The sequence below is a fragment of the Somniosus microcephalus genome, chromosome 17 (assembly GCF_052327205.1).
Source record: "Somniosus microcephalus isolate GS21.2 chromosome 17, FLI_Smic_1.0, whole genome shotgun sequence".
In the NCBI taxonomy this organism is placed as follows: domain Eukaryota; kingdom Metazoa; phylum Chordata; class Chondrichthyes; order Squaliformes; family Somniosidae; genus Somniosus; species Somniosus microcephalus.
In genome coordinates, this window is record NC_141003.1 from 76,849,351 (window position 1) to 76,874,021 (window position 24,671).

General features: G+C 45.3%; 1 protein-coding gene across 3 annotated transcripts in view; it reads right to left on the reverse strand.

Moving 5' to 3' along the window:
• net1 (neuroepithelial cell transforming 1) overlaps positions 1-439 on the reverse strand; it is a 144,888-nt gene extending 144,449 nt beyond the window's left edge. For 2 of the 3 annotated variants that reach the window (XM_086010702.1, XM_086010698.1), the window contains exon 1: positions 276-439. In XM_086010702.1, coding sequence (XP_085866828.1) covers positions 276-373 — 98 coding nt within the window. In that variant the 5' untranslated portion in view covers positions 374-439. The remainder of the gene's footprint in view (positions 1-275) is intronic. The other variant, XM_086010699.1, reaches the window with a different exon arrangement.
• Between the last annotated feature and the right edge of the window lie 24,232 nt (positions 440-24,671).

Here is a 24,671-nt window from a genome sequence, read left to right on the forward strand (position 1 = left end):
CTACTCCTGCTCCTATCTTCTATGTTTCTATAAAGGCCAAAGGTGGACAAGCAGCCTTGGCTTAAACTATGAAATTGGGGTGGGGGACTCAGATGAAGGGGGGTTAGGGAGGGGGTAGAATGAGGTGAAGGGGGGGTAGGAGGGCAGGGGAGGGGGCAAAGGCGAATCAGAGGCGTGTGGGTCTGAGGGGCGTGGTGTGAAGGGCGGTGCAGCCCAAGGCTTGCTGCGGCCTCTGTGCCCGGAAACGGACCCGGTCCCCCCCTGCACTCACTCACCGGCGGCAGCAGCTATCCGGCGTGGTCAAAGGCGCTGAGGACTTTCTCTTCAGCGGCGGCCTCCGGTTCTCTTTCACCGCCGGCTCAGCTTGGCTCATGGTTCAGGCGTCTGTCAGACACAGCGGCGACTGTGCGAACGCCCGGCCAGTCGCTTTTTGAACCTCGCCGCCGGCGGCCCGCAACCAACCGCCCTCCGCGTTTAAAACTGGCGCAGCTCGAATGCACCAATCACCGCGCGCCCCTCGTTGCCACGACAACGCTGGGGCCCAGCCTCTTCTCAGGCTAATCGGAAGCCTAAATCGAGCAGCTGCTAGGTCGGAATGGTGAATACAGCAGCAGCTGAGATATGATGAGACGGGTCGAGACAGAGTAGATAGAGAGAAAACTATGCCCATTGGCAGAAGGGTCGAGAACCAGAGGACATAGATTTAAGGTGATCGGCAGAAGAATGTAAGAAATTGAAGCAGGAGTAGGCCATTTGCCTCCTTGAGCCTGCTCCGCCATTCAATAAGATCATGGCTGATCTTCTACCTTAGCTCCACTTTCCTGCACTATCCCCATATCCCTTAATATCCAAAAAGCTATCGATCTCTGTCTTGAATATACTCAACCACTGAGCCTCCACAGCCCTCTGGGATAGAGAATTCTGGAAGAACCAAAGGTGACATGTGCAAAAACTTTTTTTACGCGGCGAGTGGTTGGGATCTGGATTGCAATGCCTGAAAGGGTGGTGGAGGCAGTCTCAATCGTGGCTTTCAAAAGGGAATTGGATAACGAGCTAAAGGAAAAAAAATTGCAGGGCTATGGGGAAAGGGCAGGGGAGTGGGACTATCTGAAGTGCTCTTGCAGGGAACCGACATAGGCTTGATGGGCCGAATGGCCTCCTTTTGTGCTGTAACCCTTCTATGATTCTATTCTATGAATGCAATAAGCAGGTGAGAGCCTTTAAAAAAAAACAGCAATAATAAATATTCTTGTTACCAGCCTTTTTTCCTCCAATTTTGCCTTCTACCTTTATGAAAGCATTAAATCCCTCACTAGCATACAGTTCTATGGACAGTGGTTGTCAAGTGACCATTATTCATCTGTAAACCTTTGACAGAGTACCGGCAAGCTATCTGACTGGAGAATGTTGCTTCTGAGTTTGATCCTGTCTTCACTCAGCATTCACATGTACACACTTCCAGTATAGGTTACTTTATTATGATTAGAAGCATGAAACTTAGTTATCAGCCTTGTACAGGTGTCATTTCATGTCTGAGTCAGAGTTTGTGGGTTCAAGCCCCACCCCATGGAATTGAGCACGTAATCTAGGTTGACATTTCAGTGCTGTAGTAAGGGAGTGCTGCACTGTCAGTGGTGCCATCTTTACGATGAGACAGTAAACTGAGGCCCCGTCTGTCCTTTCAGGTTGACATAAAAGATTCCACAGTGCCATGTGAAGAAGAGTAGGGGAGTTCTGTTGGTGTCCTGGCCAATATTTATCCCTGTACCAACATCACTAAAACAGATTATCTGATCATTTTACTAACCCTGTTTCTTTGTAGCAAAGTTTACTTGTGACTGGTGAAAGTCCTTCAAGCAATGAATTCTTCAACAACTCAGAATTTGTCTTCCAATGGCACTCGAAACATTTATCGATTTTGTTCACTTTTGTCATTTGCAATGAAAAACTGTGATAACTGTTTACATTGTGCAATAAGCATATGGAGCAGGTTCACTGGAAAAGAAGAAAGAACTTGAATTTATATAGCTCTTTTCATGACCTCAGGATGTTCCAAAGTACTTAACAGCCATTAAGTTACTTCCAATGTGTAGGGATTGTTGTAATGTAAGGAAATGTAGCAGCCAATTTGCATACAGGTCCCACAAACGGCAAAGAGATAAATTGTGGTGTTGGCTGAGGGATCAATGTTGATCAGATCACGTGGAGAAATCCCCTGCTTTTCAATTAGTGTCATCGGATCTTTTATATTCACCCAAGGTTCATTTGACAGAATTTGTCCCTTCTGAATCAATACTGACTGCTGTTTGCTGGGCTATTATCACAGAAATCACAGAAACCCCACAGTGCAGATAGAGGCCATTTCGGCCCATCGAGCCTGCACCAACACATATTCCACCCGATCCCCGTAACCCCTACACCAACACATATCCCACCCTATCCCCGTAACCCCACGTATTCAATCCCCCTAACACTAAGGGTCAATTTATCATAGCCAATCAACCTAACCCGCACATCTTTGGACTGTGGGAGGAAACCGGAGCACCCGGAGGAAACCCACGCAAACACGGGGAGAATGTGCAAACTCCACACAGACAGTCGCCCGAGGCCGGATTCGAACCCGGGTCCCTGGCGCTGTGAGGCAACAGTGCTAACCACTATGCCACCGTGCTGCCCTGATTGTACAGATAAGCCTCAAGTCTACTCCTGATTAATTTACATGGAATGGAAATAAGACAAATGGATCTGTAGTTGCCTGTCTCTATTTTGTCCCCGTTTTTGAATATAGTTAGCCTGTTTTCAATTTACAGATAGCTCCACCGTGTTCAGTAATGGTTATCAGTGTCTCATTAATCTCCTCCCCAGTCTCTTTCAGCACTTTAGGATAAATACCATCTACCATGAGCATTTATTTGTTTTGAGCTCTCATTAATAGTCCTTGATTTTACTTAGGTTAACTCCATTTGGGGGAATGATGCCCATGTCTTTGTGAATACTGTACTTGGTTAACAGAGTGGGAATTCATTTCCATTACTGTTGCGTCCGTGTATAATAAGACACAGACTGTGGAGAACGGTACAACAGGTGTTTACTCAACGTGGCTCACACTGGAACTGATCTGTACAGATTACTACTCAGTGCTATATACAGGTGTGGTCACTGCCGGTACTGCAGTATACATGAGCTGTAAAACATAGTGCCCCCTTAAAGGTATATACATTACAATTCCTCCCCTTTTAGATTAACAGTACCAAAACACTCATTTAACAATTAAATATCAAACTAATTACAATTAACACTTTTAACATGCAACATTAGCTGAAAATAGTCTATTTATATATTCAGTCTTTGGGGAGGCTTCCTGATCCTTTCTGGATAGCGCCTTTCCCGAGTGTCTTGCTCTTGGTGCGGAGGCGATTCTGGCCCCCTGTCGTCGGTTGGTTCATCAGCTTCCGATGCGACTGTTTCTGGGGTAGATGCGACCTGTACGTCGGGTTCATCACCAGGTACGTATGGGCGAGGCATGGGGTTGATTTGTTCCTGTGACTCTAGGATCTGGTCAGCATGGCGTCTCACGATGCTCTCCCCAACGTCCACTGTGTACATTAGTGGGCCCTGCCGTGTGCATATCGTTCCTGGCTGCCATTTTTCTGTTCGGTAGTCGTGGGCCAAGACTGGTTGCCCTATATTGAAGCTCCTTGTTGGCTTCTCATGGATGTGCTGGAATTGCTTACTCTCAACATCTCTTCGTACGTTTGGTCTGAGCAAATCCAGGCGAGATCTTAACCTTCGGTTAAAGAACATCATGGCTGGGGCCTGGTTGGTGACTGCATGTGTCGCATTCCGGTAGGCGAACAGGAAATTGTCCACCTTGTGCTGCAGCGGAATGTTGTCATTGTACATAGCCTTTATTGCCTTCTTAAAGGTTTGTACGAACCTCTCAGCCAATCCATTTGTGGCTGGATGATACGGGGCGGATGTGTAATGCCTTACCCCATTCTTTTTCAAGAACCTCCGGAACTCTTCGGACATAAACTGTGCTCCGTTGTCGGAGCAAATCTGTTCTGGCAAGCCATTCCTGGCAAAAATGGTCCGTAGGACTGCAATAGTTTTCTCCGTGGCGGTGGAGGACATTTTGATGACCTCAGGCCATTTCGAGTGCGCATCCACGGCTATTAAAAACATTGAGTCCATGAATGGACCAGCAAAATCAATATGCACCCGTTGCCATGGAGATGAGGGCCACTCCCATGGGTGCAGAGGGGCCTGTGGTGGTGCATTTTGGACTTTCTGGCATCCTGAGCAGCTCTTGGTCAGGTCCTCGATTTGTTTATCGATTCCCGGCCACCACACATAAGCCCTGGCTAGGCTTTTCATTTTTACCCCTCCCAGATGACCCTCATGAAGCTCATTGAGCACTCTATCCCTTAACTTGGGTGGAATTACCACTCGGGATCCACACATCAAGGTCCCCCAGCACACTGACAGCTGTTCGCTCCTTGTCGAGAATGCTGGCAACAGTGAGTCGCCATGTGCTGGCCATCCCTTCACCGTCAAATCATATACCCGAGACAGTGTCGGCTCATTTCGGGTTTCCTTTTCGATACAAGCGTTAGTTACCGGTAGGTATTCAACTATAGTCGAATGGAATATTTCGACAGGATCCACTGCTGGTGCTTCCTCCGCAGTAGGCAGTGGCAGGCGTGATAGCCCATCAGCATTTCCATGCTGTTTCGTGCCCTTATATTCAATCTCATAGTGGTGCGCCCCTAGAAAAAGTGACCATCTTTGTAGTCGTTGCGCAGTCATCACCGGCACGCCCTTCTTCAGATTAAAAATGGAGACAAGAGGCTGGTGATCAGTCAGCAAGGTGAATTTCTGCCCGTGCAGATAGTGATTGAACTTTTTCACTCCCCACACTAGGCTGAGGGCCTCCCTGTCAATCTGGGCGTAGTTACGCTCGGCTGAGGTTAGTGATCGTGACGCAAAGGCTATTGGCCTATCTGAGCCATCCGAGAATTTGTGCGACAGCACCGCTCCAATGCCGTAGGGGGACGCATCACATGCCAACCGAATTGGTAATGCCGGGTTGTAATGGGCCAATACCTCTTTCGATGTGATTAGTGTTTTGCTCTTCTGGAAAGCTCGTCTACATTCATCACTCCACTTCCATGGCACCCCAGTTTGCAGTAGGGTGTTCAGTGGGTGTAGTATTGTAGACAAATTTGGCAAGAACTTATGGTAGTAGTTTACCAGCCCGAGGAACGACCTCAGTTGTGACACATTTTCCGGTGCTGGAGCCTTGACTACTGCCTCAATCTTCTCTGGGGACTTATGCAACCCCTCTTTATCGATAACGTGGCCACAATACGAGATCTGTTTTCTAAAAAACTCGCATTTGGGGCGGTTAGCTCGGAGCCCATATTCCTGCAATCTAGTGAGCACCTGCTCCAGGTTGGCAAGGTGATTGCTGTCATTTTTGCCCGTGACCAAGATGTCGTCCAAATAACACTGGGTCCCTGGGATCCCTTGCAGGACTTGTTCCATTGCCCTCTGCCAAATAGCCGGAGCCGATGCTACCCCGAATACCAGCCGGTTGTATTGGTAGAGACCTTTATGGGTGTTGATTGTGAGGTATTTTTTTGATGCTTCTTCTACCTCCATTTGCAGATACGCCTGGGCCAGATCAATCTTAGTGAAGCGTTTCCCTCCAGATAGCGAGGCGAAAATATCTTCAATCCGCGGAAGTGGATATTGTACGGTGTGAAGGACCGGGTTCACTGTTACCTTAAAGTCCCCACAGATGCGAACCTTCCTTGGTTCCCCAGGCGTGCTGCTCAACGGCTTTTTCATCACAGGGACGATGGGTGTAGCCCACTCGCTCCAGTCTACCTTGGACAGTACACCTGAACGTTCCAGACTCTCCAGCTCTGCTTCGACGGCTGGGCGGATCGCATAAGGTACCGGTCTGGCCTTAAAAAATTTTGGGCTTGCGTTTTCTTCAATTTTAATCGTCGCTGTCATGCCTTTTAGTGTTCCGAGTCCTTGCTGGAACACTTCTTTCGCGTCAGTTAGGATCTTTGACAGTCGCCCAGGTGTGACGTCGTCATCCTTTTTGTCAGCCACAGTCAGTGCCTGTATGGAATGCCAATCCAGTTGTATTTTCCGGATCCATTCATGTCCCAGTAATGGTGGTCCTCCATCTTGCAATACATACAGGTCTAGTTTTGGTGTTTCCTTACCGTTATATATAACGGTCACCCTTATTTTTCCTTTGGGGTAGACTTTTTGCCCCGTGTACGTCTTCAAAATAATTTTTGTGTCTCTCAAGGGTATGTGTGAGAATAGCCGCTCGTAATCCCGTCGGTTTATGACTGTTAGGGCTGATCCTGTGTCCAATTCCATCTTTACCTGGACTCCTGCTAACTTGAGAGTGACCCAAATGGTTCGGTGATCCTCCGTTGTGATCACATTATGTAGCTTCAGACAACTCAGTTCCCTGCTTTCGGAGTCGTTATCACTCTTTTGTTCGTCTGAACTATTCTCCGTCATCTTATGTACCTTCTTGTACTTTCCTTTGGTAGGTTTCTTATTGCTGGTTTTCTTTCCCGACCTGCAGACTCGTGCTATGTGTCCTACTTTTCCACACTGTCTGCACACTTTGTCTTTGAACCAGCAATCATTCTGGTCGTGTGTTGTTCTGCCGCAGCGATAGCACTTCTCTGTTCTGTATGACATTTCGTTTGTGCCATATTCTTGCGGTCTCTGTTGTATCTCTGCAGCGCCCCGTGCTGCTGCTTCATATGATGCCGCAATGCTGAAAGCCTTGTCCAGCGTAAGGTCCTTTTCAGATAAAAGCCGTTTCTGGGTTCCTTCACTTTGAAGCCCACACACAAACTTGTCCCTTAAGGTATCTGCCAGTCCCGCTCCAAACTGGCAGTGTTTCGATAGTTTGCGCCGTTCTGTTCTCTAATCAGCATTGCTTTCATCCTTATGCTGGTTCCGTTTGTGAAACTTGAATCCTTCCGCTATCAGCAGCGGTGTGGGGTTTAAATGTTCCTTTAGTATCGTTACTATGTCTTCAAAGCTCTTTTCCATTGGCTTCGTTGGGGTTACTAGATTTCGTAATAAACCATACATCTTTGCACCCATTAAATTTAACAATACTGACGCTTTCTTGTCATCTGACACCTCATTTGCCTTGCAGTACACCTCTATTCGTTCAACATATGTAGTTCAATCTTCGACTTCATTGTCAAATGCGGTGATACTGCCACTCTTCGGCATTTTGGGTGTGGTTTAAAATGGCGTCTCCCAATGGCTTAAAATGGCGTCTCCCGCGCTTTCCTTCCTCCCCCGCTGCTGCCAACGCTGCTCCCGGCGGTTCTCGTGGCAATGGCGGCGCCCTGTAGGTTTCGCGCGCTTCTCCTGCGCTGCTGCCAACGCTGCTCTCGGCGGTCCTCGTGGCAATGGCGGCACCTCGCGGGTTTCTGCGTGTCTCTCTCTCCCTCTCTCCGACGCTGCTCAGCCCCTGAACACCGGCTGCGCCCTGTGCGCTCTGCCCTCTCTCTCCCCCGTCGATGCTGCTCGGCCCTTTGCTGTGACGCTCGGTCGGGCTCTAGCCCGCCGCTGTCCGGGAAGGGTCTGTGCACTACCTGTTGCCAGCCCATTTCGCTGGACCACCTCGACTGGAAAGCCAAGCCTGGCTCTCGACAGCCTCCCCCGCAATTCTCGAGTCTCTGCTGGATGACTGGGCGGTTGCCCGTGGTCGACGCCAGAGTCTCTGGCCTTGACCTCCAATCCACTGTTCTCCAGGAACGAATCCCCGGGAGGTGATGCAGAGTTGCAGGTAGGTTCGAACCTGCCTCGTCGCCAATGTTGCGTCCGTGTATAATAAGACACAGACTGCGGAGAATGGTACAACAGGTGTTTACTCAATGTGGCTCGCACTGCAACTGATCTGTACAGATTGCTACTCAGTGCTATATACAGGTGTGGTCACTGCCGGTACTGCAGTATACATGAGCTGTAAAACATAGTTCCCCCCTTAAAGGTATATACATTACAATTACTGTGAATTTCTTAATTTGGCTCGAACAATTTTTGTTCCCTCATTTGTCTTTATGTTCAACTTCTAATGTACTAGCTCCTTGCAGCATTTTTGTTAGCTGATTATTGTGAAAATGTCTGTAAACTATTATGCCTTCCTTTGCAGTACTTGCTGGTGAATGATGTAGATTTTTGAAGCAGTGTGAGCAATTTGGTTTCTACTTCAAAATTTTTGCTTCGACCTGCATACCTCTAATCCTTTGCACGTAGCTTCACGGAATATTTTGCAATTCTTGCCTTTGGTCTTAAAAGTTTTCCAGACTATTCAATCATTGATTGGAATTTACCAATTTCTGTCAAGTTTCCTGAAGTCGTAAAAACCTCTTTCTAACTTATTAACTTTTGTTAGATGCTGAGTTGGAGCCCCAGAAAATTTAGTTTAAGGTTTATAACGTTGCTGTTATTGTCCCTTGTGAAAACTGATGACAGCCACAAATAAAACCACTCATGCATCGATTGACCTACAACTGGATGATCTGTACCATCCTTTGTCAGCCTTACTTGTGCTTTTTAATGTCTTGCTTATGCAAATATCATTTAATCAAATAATTTAGTGACTTTACACACACATTTTATTTTATTAGGAGAAATACACTATTACAGCACTACATTATTATTGAAATCTTTCCAAACTCCAACTTCAATTAGAATATTAATGTGCAATTACAGAGGATACACCCAAGTTTCTGAAATTTTAATTCACCAAATCGTAAAATGTTTCCTTATCTACATTTAAAAAATGAGAAAATTATACAGGCAATTTTAGTATGGAAATAATTGACAAAAATAATTGACTAAGATGGGTTATTATCATTCAAAGATTTTGAGCTTTTTAATATGTTTTTTTTGGCGCCTGCTCTTAAGGAGGATTAAGTAAAACATATCGAGCAGGAACTGCCAGGGCGACGCTCGCCCGGGAGCCATGAGATGGTTAAAGGAATGGACTCGAAACCCTGGATTAGCAGGGTAAGTACTTAGTAAAAGAATATAATGGGTTAAAAGCATGAAAAGCAAATGAAGGATTACTCGTGTGCAGCCAATACAATCAAAACAAAATTACAGGTAGACTAATTTAGGATTAATAGCCGACCAAGGAAAAGATCGTTTGTAATGTAATGCGCAAAGACCTCTGAGTAGTAACTGCCAGCCCAGCCAAAATCAGAGCGCATCATGGACTTGAATTTGCTCAAAGTTGCCTTGAGACTGTATTGATTGGGAACTTGTACTATTTGAGGACACTTACTCCGCTGACAGCGAAAAATAAGGCAGAAAATAACAAAGGACAGCTGCTCTCCTGGACCGTGAGAAATTAAAGAAAAAGCCTATTCTGTTCAGCAACAGACAAAGGTAGAAACTATATAAAATATCCAGGCTTACAGTGATTTTCAGGAGAACCACAGGAGACCACAAGTAGCAGCCGAGGGAGACGTCAAGGAAGAATTTAACCCCCTGAACTCTCTCAGAACAAGAACTTGATCACCGTTTATTCTGATTTTACTCCCCAGATTAAGGTTGTATGATAACGTTATCTGGAAAAGCCGTTGTGTCTTAATGTCAATAAATTAGAAAACCAGATGAAAGTCTTGGTTGATTCTTGACCTTTCAGGCTCAATAAGAAAACCCGACATCTTCATATGTAAATAACTGGGAAGATTGGCCAGACTTTTTTTTTTTAAGTGTTTTTTTAAGGAAAAATATAAATGCAAAAGAAGAATGAAAGAATTCAAATTTCAGTCAAAAAAGCCAGTATTCAATAGATTCTAGATAAGAACAAAACCCATTGCAGAAATCTTCAACCCTGACAACTGGAGCTTGAAAACATCACATAAACTATGCGCTCATACTTATTTGCCAAATGTCAATCATGCAGCTACAATTGTTGAAGATAATAAGTAGCAAATGTAACTCCTGTCGTTCATTCTGCCATTTAGTGTCAGCTGTGGCTCAGTTGGTAGCACCCTCGCCTCTGAGTTAGAAGGTTGTGGGTTCAAGTGTCCCACTCCATGAGATTTGAGCACAAACATCTAGGCTGACACTCCAGTGCAGTACTGAGGGAGCGCTGCACTGTCGGAGGTGTAGTCTTTCAGATGAGATGTTCAACGAGGCCCCATCTGTAATGATCAATAACATGTCATTCTATAGTGGACACTAGGTGGAGCCGTAGAGCTGTGCAGAGCTGTATGTATAAGACTACACTACCCAGCTATATATATATTAAGACTACATTACCCATGAGGCACTAGGCTACCCACAAGGCAACAGTCAAGATGGCAGCCTGCACACAGGAGCACACATGCAGCATCTCTACAGATACTGTACCTAGAGAACGTGTACTGAATAAATGACTAGCTAGAAGCTAGCTGTGTTCATAATAAGAATGTCTATTTATAAATGAACATAACATGGTACCAGGGTGGTGAAGATCTGCTGAAAATTGTGAAAAGCGACATGGAGAATTTGAAGCCACCAGAGCGTTTGAATCTCACAGAAAAAATCGACTACAACTGGCAGACTTTTAAACAGCAATTCGAACTCTACATTGCAGCCATCGGATTCGGTACGAAGCCAGACGCAAGGAAGATAGCGTTGCTGCTCACGGTTGCAGGCCCACAGGCGATAGAGGTATTTAATACATTTGTATTTAATCCAGCAGAGAACAGAGAAAAATTAGATGTGCTAAAACAATTTGATGCACATTGCTCTCCCAAAAAGAATGTGACGTATGAAAGATACATCTTCCGTTCTCGGACACAGCAACAAAATGAGACTTTTGTTAGCTTTATAACTGATCTGAAACTGAAAGCACAGACATGTAATTTCTCTGAGCTCAAAGCATCCATGATTCGTGACCAGATTGTGTTTGGTATTCATGATAAAAAAGTCAGGGAACGTCTGTTGAGAGAAACCGAACTAAATTTGGAAAATGCAGTGAAAATATGCCAAGCCAGTGAGCTAGCTCGAAAGCACGTGAAGACTTTCAGTGAAATCAATAATTATGCGATTGTAATGAGTGAAAATGCTGCTGTCGGTGCTGTGTCCTACAAGGGGAAGAAACGTGGGCAGAACAGAAATGAAAAGCAATCGGAGGATGAAATTTTTAATTGTAAAAGCTGTGGTTACAAACACCAGTTAAGACAATGCCCAGCATTTGGAAAAATGTGCACAAAGTGTAATGGAAAGAATCACTTTGCCAAACAATGCTTTTCAAAAGTACAAACTAAGAAAGGGCAACGAGTTAATGTAATTGAGGACACTGATTTAAGTGAGACATTTTTTGCAGGAATAGTGTTGTGACGATATCAAAAAAGATACAGAAAATGTGCAGCCCTCAGAAATGGACAATGCTGAACATAAAGTCAATGCAGTAAAAGTGGACAAATGGATGATCCCACTGCAGATAAATGGAGCATTAGTTACATTGAAACTGGACACTGGGGCAAAAGCAAACTTAATCAGTATGAGTGACATAAAAAATATGAAAGAAAAGCCCAAAATACAGAAAAAGTCAGTACTACTGAAGAGCTATAATGGACAGAAAATAGATAGCTTAGGTGTATGCAGACTTAAAGTGACAGTCAAAGACAAAGTGCATCATCTCATGTTTTCTGTTGTGGCTGAAAGACTTGATTCGATACTAGGTGACAAAGCTTGTGAAGACTTAGAACTGGTCAAGAGAGTCTACCGTATAAACTGTGCCACAAGCAGACCAGATGACTCAGGTGATGAAGCAGAGAGCCCATCAAGGATGAAAAGGCCAAAGGGTATCCATGTCTTTAAAAAGCCTAGTTTCTCCAAGAAGAAAGAAAAAGACTTTAAGGTCAAAGAGAAGCCAAAGGAAGAAAAGCACAAAGAGGAAAAACACAAGGAGAAAAAGTCCAAAAATATAACTGCAGCAGATGTTGTTAAGCAGTGGAAAGAGAAAAAGAAAAAGAAGAAGCCTGCACCAGAGCAGGAAGCAGTTCCGGTGGATACTCCTTCTTCCCTCAGGCCAATCTTTGGTGTTCCATTAGCCGAGGCTGCTGAGAGGACTATGCTGTATGATGGGATCCAGCTGCCAGCAGTTTTTCGAGAGTGCATTGACTACATTGAGAGTTATGGCATGAAGAGTGAAGGAAACACTGAAACCCTCTCCAAGCAAAGATCGCAAGGAGACCTCGATCTATACAAGAGCAGATTGATGACAATGCCGCAACTGCATCTTGTCATTCACCGCCAGAACAATCTCATGAAGACACATCAGACTTACCCGTGTTGAGAAGGTCCACACGTGAAGTAAAAGAGCCTGATAAACTTAATCTTGGAGTACAATGTAAAGCTTTGAAAACGTGTTGACTGTTTTGAAAATGTTTATGTTTATAGAGCACCAACAAAAGTGTTACTGATATTATCTTTATTGTTTTCTTGAAAGTTGATTGATGTTGATTTTGTTAAACCTCAAAGAAAGGGGGATGTAATGATCAATAACATGTCATTCTATAGTGGACACTAGGTGGAGCCGTAGAGCTGTGTAGAGCTGTATGTATAAGACTACACTACCCAGCTATATATATATTAAGACTACATTACCCATGAGGCACTAGGCTACCCACAAGGCAACAGTCAAGATGGCAGCCTGCACACAGGAGCACACATGCAGCATCTCTACAGATACTGTACCTAGAGAACGTGTACTGAATAAATGACTAGCTAGAAGCTAGCTGTGTTCATAATAAGAATGTCTATTTATAAATGAACATAACACCGTCTGCTCTCTGAAGTGGACATAAAAGATCCTATGGCACTATGTTGAGTTATCCCCAGTGACCTAGCCAATATTTATCCCTCAATCAACACTAAAAACAACCCAAATTGGCTGCCGCATTTCCTCCATTACAACAGTGACTACACTTCAAAAAGTACTTCATTGGCTGTGAAATGCTTTCGGACATTCGGTGGTCGTGAAAAGCGCTATGCAACTGCAAGTCTTTCATTTTTCAAGTTTTTTTAGTTGCTTTATTTTACTTCAGGCAAATCCTCCCAGTTATATATGATGATGATAACCATTACATTTTTGTCAGTTACTGTGTATACTAAAATTATCTGTATAATTTTCTCTTTTTTAAAATTACCACTCAAAATCCTGACAAGCAATTCCCATGCTGTCCAAACAAAGCAGGAATGCAAGAATCTTGTTTACAGAACCCTCTGATTGAACAATTGCAAAGATCTTAGACTGAACAGTGACCAATATCAATATTAATTGTTTCTATTATTTGTGTGGACTTGGTATCTACTCCCCTTTGTTAAGCAATACAACTAGCTCAGTCCTAATGACGTATGTGTCTGCTGAATGTAACTATTCTACCTTGGTGGGGAGCTGCCTCCCAGCAATTGACATGAACAGGGATGAACTATTTTGAAGGGGGGTTCGACCTGAAACGTCAACTCAAATTTCTCTCCACGGATGTTGCCTGACCTGCTGAGTTTTTCCAGCATTTTCTGTTGTTATTAGGGATGAACTATTTCCTGAACAGAGAGCAAAATACTGCAGATGCTGGAAATCTGAAACAAAAACAGAGAATGCTGGAAATATTAGGCAGATCAGGTAGCAGTGGGAGGTGTTCAAAAAAGAATTTAACTAGATACAGAACCAGTTTATACCCCTAAGGGGCAAGAGATCTACTTGCCAAAAAAAACCAGCCATGGATGACTAAAGAGGTAAGGGACAACATAAAACTAAAAGGAAAAAGCATACAACAATGCAAAAAATAGCACAGATCCTGGCGAATGGGAGAGATACAAAGAACAGCAAAGGGTGACAAAACACAGGAAGAGCTACAAAAAGGGAGTATGAAAATAAACGTGTAAGGGAGATCAAAATCAACACAAAAAGCTTTCACAATTATATTAGGAAAAAGAGGGTGGTTAAGAGCAATATGGGCCCCTTAAAAACTGATAATTGTGATATAAATGAAAATAATGAAATGGTGGACATGTTAAATAATTACTTTGCGTCAGTACTTACAGTAGAGGACGAGGATGTGGGCAAAACTGGCAAGATTGCACCGAAAAGGTGATGGTAGTCTGTCTTGAACTGCTGCAGTCCTTGTGGTGCTCCCACAATGATGTTCAGTAAATAATTACAGGATATTGACCCAACAACGATGAAGGAATAGTGGTGATATCCAAGTCAGAATGGTGTTTGATTTCATGGGAAACTTGGAGGTCATCTTGTTCTCACTAAGTTGTTTCTCTTGTCCTTCTCCCTGGTAGAGGTCACAGGAGAGGGTACTACAGGATAGTACCTATACTGTCGAAATAACCTTGGTGAGTTGCTACAGCGCATCCTGTAGATTGTACATACTGTAGCCACTGTGCGCCAATGGTGGAGAAGCTGGATATTAAGTCCAGGTGCAGGGGCACTGATTAAGCAGTCTTCTCTGCCCTAAATGGTTCTGGTGGAACCCAAACTGAATGTTGATGAGCAGGCGATTAGATATTGCTTGATGGTACTAATGATAATGCCTTCATCATCTTACTGATAATTCAGAGGAGGCTGATGGGGTGGTAATTGGCTAGTTAGATTTATTCTATTTTTTGTGTATGGAGTGTACCGAGGCAATATTCCACATTGTCGGGTAGATGCCAGTGTCATAGCTCTACTGGAACAGATTGGCTTGCTGATTGGCTAGCTCTGGTCCAGAGGTCTTCAGCACTACAGCCAGAATATTGTCATGGCCTCGAGCCTTTGCTGTGCCCAATGCACTCAGCAACTTATTAATATCACATGGAGTGAACCAAAGTGTCTGCACATCATTCATGCCTTTGTTACCTCTAGATTTGACTATTCCAATGCACTCCTGGCTGGCCTCCCACATTCCACCCTACTTAAACTTGAGGTCATCCAAAACTCGGCTGCCCGTGTCCTAAAAGGTAAATCATGCTTGAATAATCTACTGGAATTTTTTGAGGATGTAACTGGTAGAATAGTTAAGGGAGAACCAGTGGATGTGGTGTATTTGGACTTTCAGAAGGCTTTCGATAAGGTCCCGCATAAGAGATTAGCGTGCAAAGTTAAAGCACATGGGATTGGGGGCAAGGTACTGACTTGGATAGAGAACTGGTTGGCAGACAGGAAGCAAAGAGTTGGAATAAACGGGTCTTTTTCCGAGTGGCAGGCAGTGACTAGTGGGGTACCGCAGGGATCGGTGCTAGGACCCCAGCTATTCACAATATATATTAATGATCTAGACGAGGGAACTAGATGTAATATCTCCAAGTTTGCAGACGACACAAAGCTGGGTGGGCGTGGGTGCTGTGAGGAGGATGCAGAGCAACTCCAGTATGATTTGGACAGGTTGGGTGATTATACTGCATGTGCCATGCATCTGCCCAATGTGGATAAATGCGAGGTTATCCACTTTGGTGGCAAAAACAGGAAGGCAGATTATTATCTGAATGGCAATAAATTGGGAAAAGGGGAAGTGCAACGAGACCTGGGTGTCCTTGTGCACCAGTCGCTGAAGGTAAGCATGCAGGTGCAGCAGGCGGTTAAGAAGGCAAATGGTATGTTGGCCTTCATAGCGAGAGCATTCGAGTACAGGAGCAAGGATGTCTTGCTGCAGTTGTACAGGGCCTTGGTGAGACCACATCTTGAGTATTGTGTGCAGTTTTGGTTGCCTTACCTGAGGAAGGATGTTTTTGCCATGGAGGGAGTGCAGCGAAGATTCACCAGACTGATACCTGGGATGGCAGGAATGACGTATGAAGAGAGATTGGGTCGATTAGGCTTATATTCGCTAGAGTTTAGAAGAATGAGAAGGGATGTCATTGAAACTTATAAAATTCTAACAGGACTAGACAGACTAGATGCAGGAAGGATGTTCCTGATGGCGGTGGAGTCCAAAACCATGGGCCACAGTCTAAGGATAAGGGGTAAGCCATTTAGGACTGAGATGAGGAGGAAGTTCTTCACCCAGAGAGTGGTGAACCTGTGGAATTCTCTACCACAGAAGGCAGTTGAGGCCAATTCATTAAATATATTCAAGAAGGAGTTAGATATATTTCTTAAGGCTAAAGGGATCAAGGGATATGGGAAGAAAGCAGGGACAAGGTACTGAATTTGGATGATCAGCCATGATCTCATTAAATGGCGGAACAGGCTTGAGGGGCCGAATAGCCTACTCCTGCTCCTATTTTCTATGTTTCTATGTAACTCGCACCAAGTCCCGTTCACCCATCACCCCTGTGCTCGCTGACCTACATTGGCTCCCGGTTAAGCAGCGCCTCAATTTCAAAATTCTCATCCTTGTTTTCAAATCCCTCCATGGCCTTGCTCCTGCCTATCTCGGAAATCTCCTTCAGCCACACAACCCCGCCCCCACCCCGAGATATCTGCGCTCCTCTAATTCTGCCCTCTTGAGCATCGCTGATTATAATCGCTCAACCTTTCTGTTGCCTAGGCTCTGAGCTCTGGAATTCCCTGCCTAAACCTGTCCGTTACCTCACTTTCCTCTTTTAAGACACTCCTTAAAACCTACTGTAGTGTATGTACTTTGAAGAAGGAACTATATTCTGCAGCCCCTGTATACTGCAGTACCAGTAGTGACCACCCCTGTATATAAGCCTGTGTAGTAACTTTGTATAGTAGTTCTAGTTTTGTCTCCATTCAATAAACACCTGTTATAACCAACTTCTGCAGTCCGTGTCTCAATTACACACGGACATTACATTGGCGACGAACAGATCCGAACTTACCTACAGTTCTGCACCACCTCACGGGGATCCATCCCTGAAGCGAAGTTATTAGAGGTCGAAGCCAGAAGGAAGAAATCCAAAAAGAAAAAAAAACAGAAGAAACGGGCGTCGACCGTGGGCAACCGCCCTCTGATTCATCGAATTCGATGATTTGCAGGAGAGGCTGTCGAGAGCTGGGCTTGGTTCTCCAGTCTGTGGTGTTCCAGCTAATCGGGCTGGTGGCAGGTAGTACACTGATCCTTCCTGGGCTGCGGCGGGCTAGAGCTCGATCGGGTGGCTTTTCAACGGGGCCGAGCAACGTTGTCGGGAAGAGGAGAGAGAGAGAGAGAGAGAGAGAGAGAGAGGGTGGAGCACACAGGGCACGGCCGGTGCTACGAAGCTGGGCAGCGTACAGACCCGAGAAGAGGGAGGGAAGTGTCCCATAGGGTCTGCTCTGACGATGGGAACAGTAATTAAAATAAAAGAAAAAGAAATTAGAAGCGCAGGAAGCCGCGAGGAGCTGCAGTTTGCCACGGGGACCGTGGAGAGCGGCGTTGGCAGCAGCGCGGGGGGAAGCGCGCGAAGACCATAGGGCGTCGCCATTAAGGCAGAAAAACGCCAGCAACAGCGCTGGCAGCAGCGGAAAAGGCAGAAAGCGTGGAAGGCGCCATCTTCATCCAGCGGGGAAGGCGGCAAAGCGCGGGAGATGCCATCTTAGATCACGAAGATGGCGAAGACTGGCAATATCACTGCCTTCGATAATGCAATAGAAGACTGGACCACGTATGTGGAAAGAGTCGAAGTATATTGCAAGGCAAATGAAGTAGCCGATGAGAAAAAGGCATCGGTACTACTAAACTTAATGGGCGCAAGAACGTACGGCCTATTGCGGAACCTGATCACTCCAGTCAAACCAATGGAGAAGAGTTTTAACAAAATTGTTGATATCCTACAGGAACACCTAAATCCTACACCGCTGCTGATAGCAGAAAGATTTAAATTCCACAAGAGAAATCAACATAAAAAGACGAGAGCAATGCTGATTACCTTACGGAACTACGCAAGCTATCAAAGCACTGCCAGTTCGGAGCAGGACTGGCAGATACCCTATGGGACAAATTTGTCTGTGGACTCCTGAGTGAAGGAACCCAAAAGAGGTTACTCTCAGAGAAAGAGCTGACGCTAGATAAGGCTTTCAGCGTGGCAGTATCGTACGAAGCAGCAGCAAGGGAAGCTGCGGAAATACAGCAAAAGCCACAGGAATACGGCACCCATGAAATGACACGGGGATTTGAAAAATGTTATCGCTGCGGCAGAACAACCCATGACCAGAAGGACTGCTGGTCCAAGGACAAAACATGCAGGCAATGCGGAAAGATGGGACACATTGCACGAGTTTGCAGGTCTGGGAAGAAGACTAACGACAACAAAAAGACTACTAAGGAACAGTACAGGAAAGTACAAAAGATGACGGACAGTAGTTCCGAAGACCAGAAGAGCGATAGTGAATCCGGGAACAAGAGAGACTAAGCTGTCTCAAACTACACAAGGTAATCGCAAAAGAGGATCACCGAACCATTTGGGTCACCCTCACGATAGCAGGGTCCCAAGTCAAAATGGAATTGGATACAGGGTCAGCCCTGACTGTCATGAATCGACGAGACTATGAGCGGCTATTCTCACACATACCCTTGAAAGACACATCATTGTCTTGAAGACATATACGGGGCAGAAAGTATACCCCAGAGGGAAAATAAGGGTGCCTGTCGAATACAACGGCAAGGAGATACAGAAATTGTATCTGTACATACTGCAAGATGGTGGACCACTGTTATTGGGACATGAATGAATCAGAAAGATAAGTTTAGACTGGCACTCCATTCAGGCACTGACTGTGGCTGGTAAAAAGGATGACGACATCACACCTGGACGATTGTCAAAAATCTTAGCTAACGCTAAAGAGGTATTTCAACAAGGACTGGGAACTCTTAAAGGCGTAACCGCCTCGATAAAAATAGAAGAGAATGCAATTCCCAAGTTTTTCAAAGCAAGACCGGTACCGTATGCAATTCGCCCAGCCGTCGAGGCAGAGCTGGAGAATCTGGAGAATGCAGGCGTGTTATCTAAGGTAGACTGGAGCGAGTGGGTGACACCCATCGTTCCTGTCATGAAGAAAACGTTAAACAATAAGTCTGAGGAGCCAAGGAAGGTTCGCATCTGTGGGGACTTCAAGGTGACTGTGAACTCAGTCCTTCACACAGTACAGTATCCTCTTCCGAGGATAGAAGATATTTTCGCCTCACTATCTGGAGGGAAACGTTTTACAAAAATTGACCTAGCGCAAGCATATTTGCAGATGGAGGTTGAAGAATCCTCTAGGAAATATCTCACGATAAACACTCACAAAGGTCTTTACCAGTATAATCGACTGGTATTCGGAGTAGCATCAGCTCCGGCTATATGGCAAAGAGCGATGGAACAAGTCCTGCAAGGGTTTCCGGGGACTCAGTGTTACTTGGACGACATCCTAGTGACAGGTGAAAATGACAGTGAACACCTTGCCAACCTAGAGCAGGTGCTCACTAGACTAAGAGAACATGGGCGACGAGCCAATCACCCCAAGTGCGAGTTTTTTAAGAAACAGATATCGTATTGTGGCCACGTGATTGATGAAGAGGGGTTACATAAGTCCCCTGACAAAACTGAAGCGGTAGTTAAGGCTCCAGCGCCTGAAAATGTGTCGCAACTGAGGTCATTCCTCGGATTGGTGAATTACTACCATAAGTTTTTGCCGAATTTGTCCACAATTCTGCACCCACTGAACGCCCTGCTACAAACTGGAGTAGCATGGAAATGGAGCGATGAATGTAAGCGGGCCTTTCAGAAGTGTAAAGGCCTGATCACTTCAAGAGAAGTATTGGCTCACTGCAACCTATCACTACCGATAACACTGGCGTGTGATGCGTCTCCCTACGGCGTTGGAGCGGTACTGTCACATAAATCCCTTGGTGGTTCAGAGAGGCCGATAGCTTTTGCGTCACGCTCGTTAACTTCAGCCGAGCGTAACTACGCCCAGATTGACAGAGAGGCCCTCAACCTGGTGTGGGGGGTGAAGAAGTTCAATCACTCCCTGCACGGACAGAAATTTACTCTACTAACTGATCATCAACCTCTTGTCTCCATTTTCAACCCTCAGAAGGGCATCCCGATAATGACAGCACAACGGCTACAGAGGTGGTCCCTTTTCCTAGGGGCACACCAATATGACATCGAGTACAAAGGAACTAAACAGCATGGGAATGCTGATGGATTGTCGCGCCTACCGTTGCCGACGGTGGAAGAAGCACCTGCAGTGGATCCTGTGGAGATATTCCACTCGACCATAGTCGAATGTCTACCTGTGACGAATGCAAACATAGAAAAGGAAACGCGAAATGACCCGACACTCTCCAGGGTCTATGATTTAACGGTGAAGGGATGGCCAGCACATGGCGAACCACTGTTGCCAGCATTCTCGCCGAGAAGAGAACAGCTGTCAGTGTGCCGAGGAACCTTGATGTGTGGATCCAGAGTAGTAATTCCACCCAAATTGAAGGATAGAGTGCTCAATGAGCTTCATGAGGGTCATCTGGGAGGGGTAAAAATGAAGAACTTAGCCAGAGCGTTTGTGTGGTGGCCGGGAATCGATAGAGAAATCGAAGAGATGACCAAGAGCTGTACAGGATGCCAGAAGGTCCAAAACGCCCCACCACAAGCCCCTCTACATCCATGGGAGTGGCCCTCATCTCCATGGCAAAGGGTGCACATTGATTTTGCTGGTCCATTTATGGACTCGATGTTTTTAATTGCGGTGGATGCACATTCAAAGTGGCCAGAGGTAATAAAAATGTCCTCAACCACCACAGAAAAAACTATCACAGTCTTACGAACCATATTCGCCAGAAATGGGCTGCCTGAACAGATTTGCTCCGACAATGGACCACAGTTTGTGTCTGAAGAGTTCCGGAGGTTCTTAAAGAACAATGGTGTTAAGCATTACACATCCACCCCATATCATCCAGCCACCAATGGATTGGCTGAGAGGTTCGTTCAAACATTCAAGAAGGCTATCAAGGCAATGTGTAATGAAGACATACCCCTACAACACAAGGTGGATAACTTCTTGTTTGCCTACCGGAATGCGACACATGCGGTTACCAACCAAACTCCAGCCATGATGTTCTTCAATCGAAGAGTACGATGCCGCTTGGATTTGGTTAAGCCAAACATCAGAAGAGATGTGGAGAACAGGCAGTTTCAGAATATGAATGAAAGGCCAACCAGGAGTTTCAAGATAGGTCAACCAGTTTTGGCCCGGGACTACCGCACAGAGAAATGGCAGCCAGGAACGATCTGCACACGGCAAGGACCTCTAATGTATACCGTGGACGTTGGAGAGAGCATTGTAAGACGCCATGCTGACCAGATTCTAGAGTCACTGGAAAACGTCAAATCTACACCACGATCCGATACACCTGGTGATGAAACCGAAGTACCTATTGCATCTACCTCAGAATCGGTGATATTGGAAGCAGACGAACCAAACAACGACGTTGATCCCGAATCAACTTTGCCAGAAGAACCTGATACCCCAAAGAGGCGTTATCCGGACAGAATCAGGAAGCCTCCTCAAAGACTGAATTTATAATTGATTAACTTCAGCTAATGTATATAGCAACTGTAATTGTAAATATGTTATTTAATTATTAATCGAATGTTATGTACTGTTTAGCTAAAAGGGGAGGAATTGTAGTGTATGTACCTTGAAGAAGGGACTATATTCTGCAGCCCCTGTATACTGCAGTACCAGTAGTGACCACCCCTGTATATAAGCCTGTGTAGTAACTTGTTATGGTAGTTCCAGTTTTGTCTCCATTCAGTAAACACCTGTTATAGCCAACTTCTGCAGTCCGTGTCTCAATTACACACGGACATTACACCTACCTCTTTGACCAAGCTTTTGGTCACCTGCTCTAATTTATCCTTATGTGGATCGGTGTCAATTTTTTTTCTTAAAATACTCCTGTGCAGTGCCTTGGGACGTTTTACTACGTTAAAGGCACTATATAAATACAAGTTGTTGTTGTTGTTGTTGTTGACATTGGTATCTGTCATGGTGGGGACCTCAGGAGGTGGCCGAGTCGTATCACCCATTCACACTTTTGACTGTAGACAATTGCAAACATTTCAGCCTTGTCATGTGCTGGGCTTCACCATGGTTGATGGTAGGGATGTTCATGGATCGTCCTCTTCCTGTTATTTGCCTGGTTGTTCACCACCATTCTCAACTGGGCATGGTAGGGCTGCAGAGCTTTGCACTGATCCGTTGTTTATAGGACTGCTTGGGTCTGTCCATAAACTGCTGCTTTTGGTTTCAAGCATATAGGTAGCCCTGTGGAGTAGCTTCACTAGGTTTGTGCCTCATTTTAAGGTATGCTGGTGCTGCTCCTGGCATGCTCTTCTACACTCCGCATTGAACTAGGGTTGGTTTCCTGGCTTGAAGTTGATCAAGGAGTGGAGGGTGTGCTGGACCATGAGGTTACTAATTGTGATGATATACAATTCTATTGTTGCTGATGGTGAACAGTGCCTCATGAATACCCAATTTTGTGCTGCTAGATCTCTCCTTAATTTGGGCTACTTAGCATGGTGGTAGTGTCACACTACACAATGGAGGATGTCCTCATAGTGGAGATGAGACTTTATCTTCACAAAGACTGTATGGTGGTTACTTTTATCAAGCGTGTCTGCGACTGGTAGGTTCACGAGGATGAGGTCAAGGTGGTTACTTCCTCTTGTTGATTACCTCAACACCTAATGCAAGCCCCGTCTGGCAGCTCTGCCCTTCAGGACTCGACCAGTGGTGGTACTACAAAGGCATTTTTGGTGACGGTCGTTGAAGTCCCCCACCCATAGTACATTCTATGCCCTTGTTTCTGTCACTTTTCCTCCATGATGTTCAACATGGAGGAGTACAGATGCACCAGTTGTGGGGTGCAAGAGGTGGTGGTTAGCATGAGGTTTCCTCAACCTTGTTTGACTTGAAGCCATGAGACAATGTTAAGTCAATGTTAAGGACTTTCAGGGCTACTCCCATCCAACTGTATTATTATGGCCCCCACTTCTGGTAGATCTATCCTGCCAGAACATACCCAGGGATGGTGATGGAGGAATCTGGGATGTTGCCTGATAGGTATGATTCTTTGAGCATGACTATGACAGCCTGCTTGACTAGTTTGTGGGACAACTCTCTTAACTTAAGCACCAGCCTCTACATGATAGTATGGAGGACTTTGCAGGGTCGACTGGTCTCAGTTTGCCTTACTTTTAGCCTGATATGATGTCTGCATCGTTGCCGATAGATCTGTCCAATTTTCTTCTCATTGAACTTTGTGGCAATTCTTTACAAATTGGTGGCTTGCTTGGCTACTTCAAAGGGCATTAAGAGTTAACCGGATTGGAGTCACATGCAGGCCAGACCACGTAAAGATGGCAGGCTCCCTTCCCTGAAGGACACTAGTGAACAAATTGGGTTTTTATTACAATCCTGCAGCTTTCATGCTTATTTTTTTACTGGTGTTAGTCCACAGATTACCAGATTTATTGAATTCAACTTCACAATTTGCCACGGTATGACCTGAAACGAGATGGATCCTATATGTATGTCACACGCATGTTTTTCCATTCATTGGCACACTGGGTTGGTGCTTCATCATTATTGGTGCCCCAAAACAATGTGTCACTGGCTCATCCCTATGCTTTCTTTTACAGCTTCTAACTTCTACCACTGTGATCCTCACTGAAATGTGGACCAATCCATTAAAGAAAGAACTTGCATTTATTTAGTGCTTGGCGCGTCCGTCGGACTCACAAAGCACCTCACAGCTGCGGAATTACTTTTGAAGTGTAATCACTATTGTTGTATAAGCAAAATACACATAGCAAGGTTCCACAAACAACAATGAGAGAAATTATATGTTTTGGTGGAGTTGAGGTCACCAGGAGAACTCTCCCATCTGTTTTTTGAATAAAGCCATAAGTGTGAGATGATGCATTTTGGGAGGACTAACAAGGCAAGGGTGAGGTGATGCATTTTGGGAGGACTAACAAGGCAAGGGAATACACAATGAATGGTAGGACCCTAGGAAGGACAGAGGATCAGAGGGACCTTGGTGTGCATGTACATAGATCCCTGAAGGCAGCAGGACAGGTAGATAAGGTGGTTAAAAAGGCATATGGGATACTTGCCTTCATTAGCAGAGGCATAGAATATAAGAGCAGGGAGGTTATGATGGAGCTGCACAAAACGCTAGTTAGGCCACAGCTGGAATACTGTTTGCAGTTCTGGTCGCCGCACTATAGGAAGGATGTGATTGCATTGGAGAGGGTGCAGAGGAGATTCACCAGGAAGTTACCTGGGCTGGAGCGCTTCAGTTATGAAGAGAGATTGGACAGGCTGGGGTTGTTTTCCTTAGAGCAGAGAAGGCTGAGGGGAGACCTGATTGAGGTGTATAAAATTATGAGGGGCATAGATAGAGTAGATCGAAAGGAACTTTTCCCCTTAGTAGAGGGGTCAATAACCAGGGGGCAGGAGGTTCAGAGGGGATTTGAGGAAAAACTTTTTCACCCAGAGGGTGGTTGGAATCTGGAACTCACTGCCTGAAAGGGTGGTAGAGGCCGGAACCCTCAACATTCAAGAAGCATTTAGATGAGCACTTGAAATGCCATAGCATACAGGGCTACGGACCAAGTGCTGGAAAATGGGATTAGAATAGACAGGGCTTGATGGCCGGCACGGACACGATGGG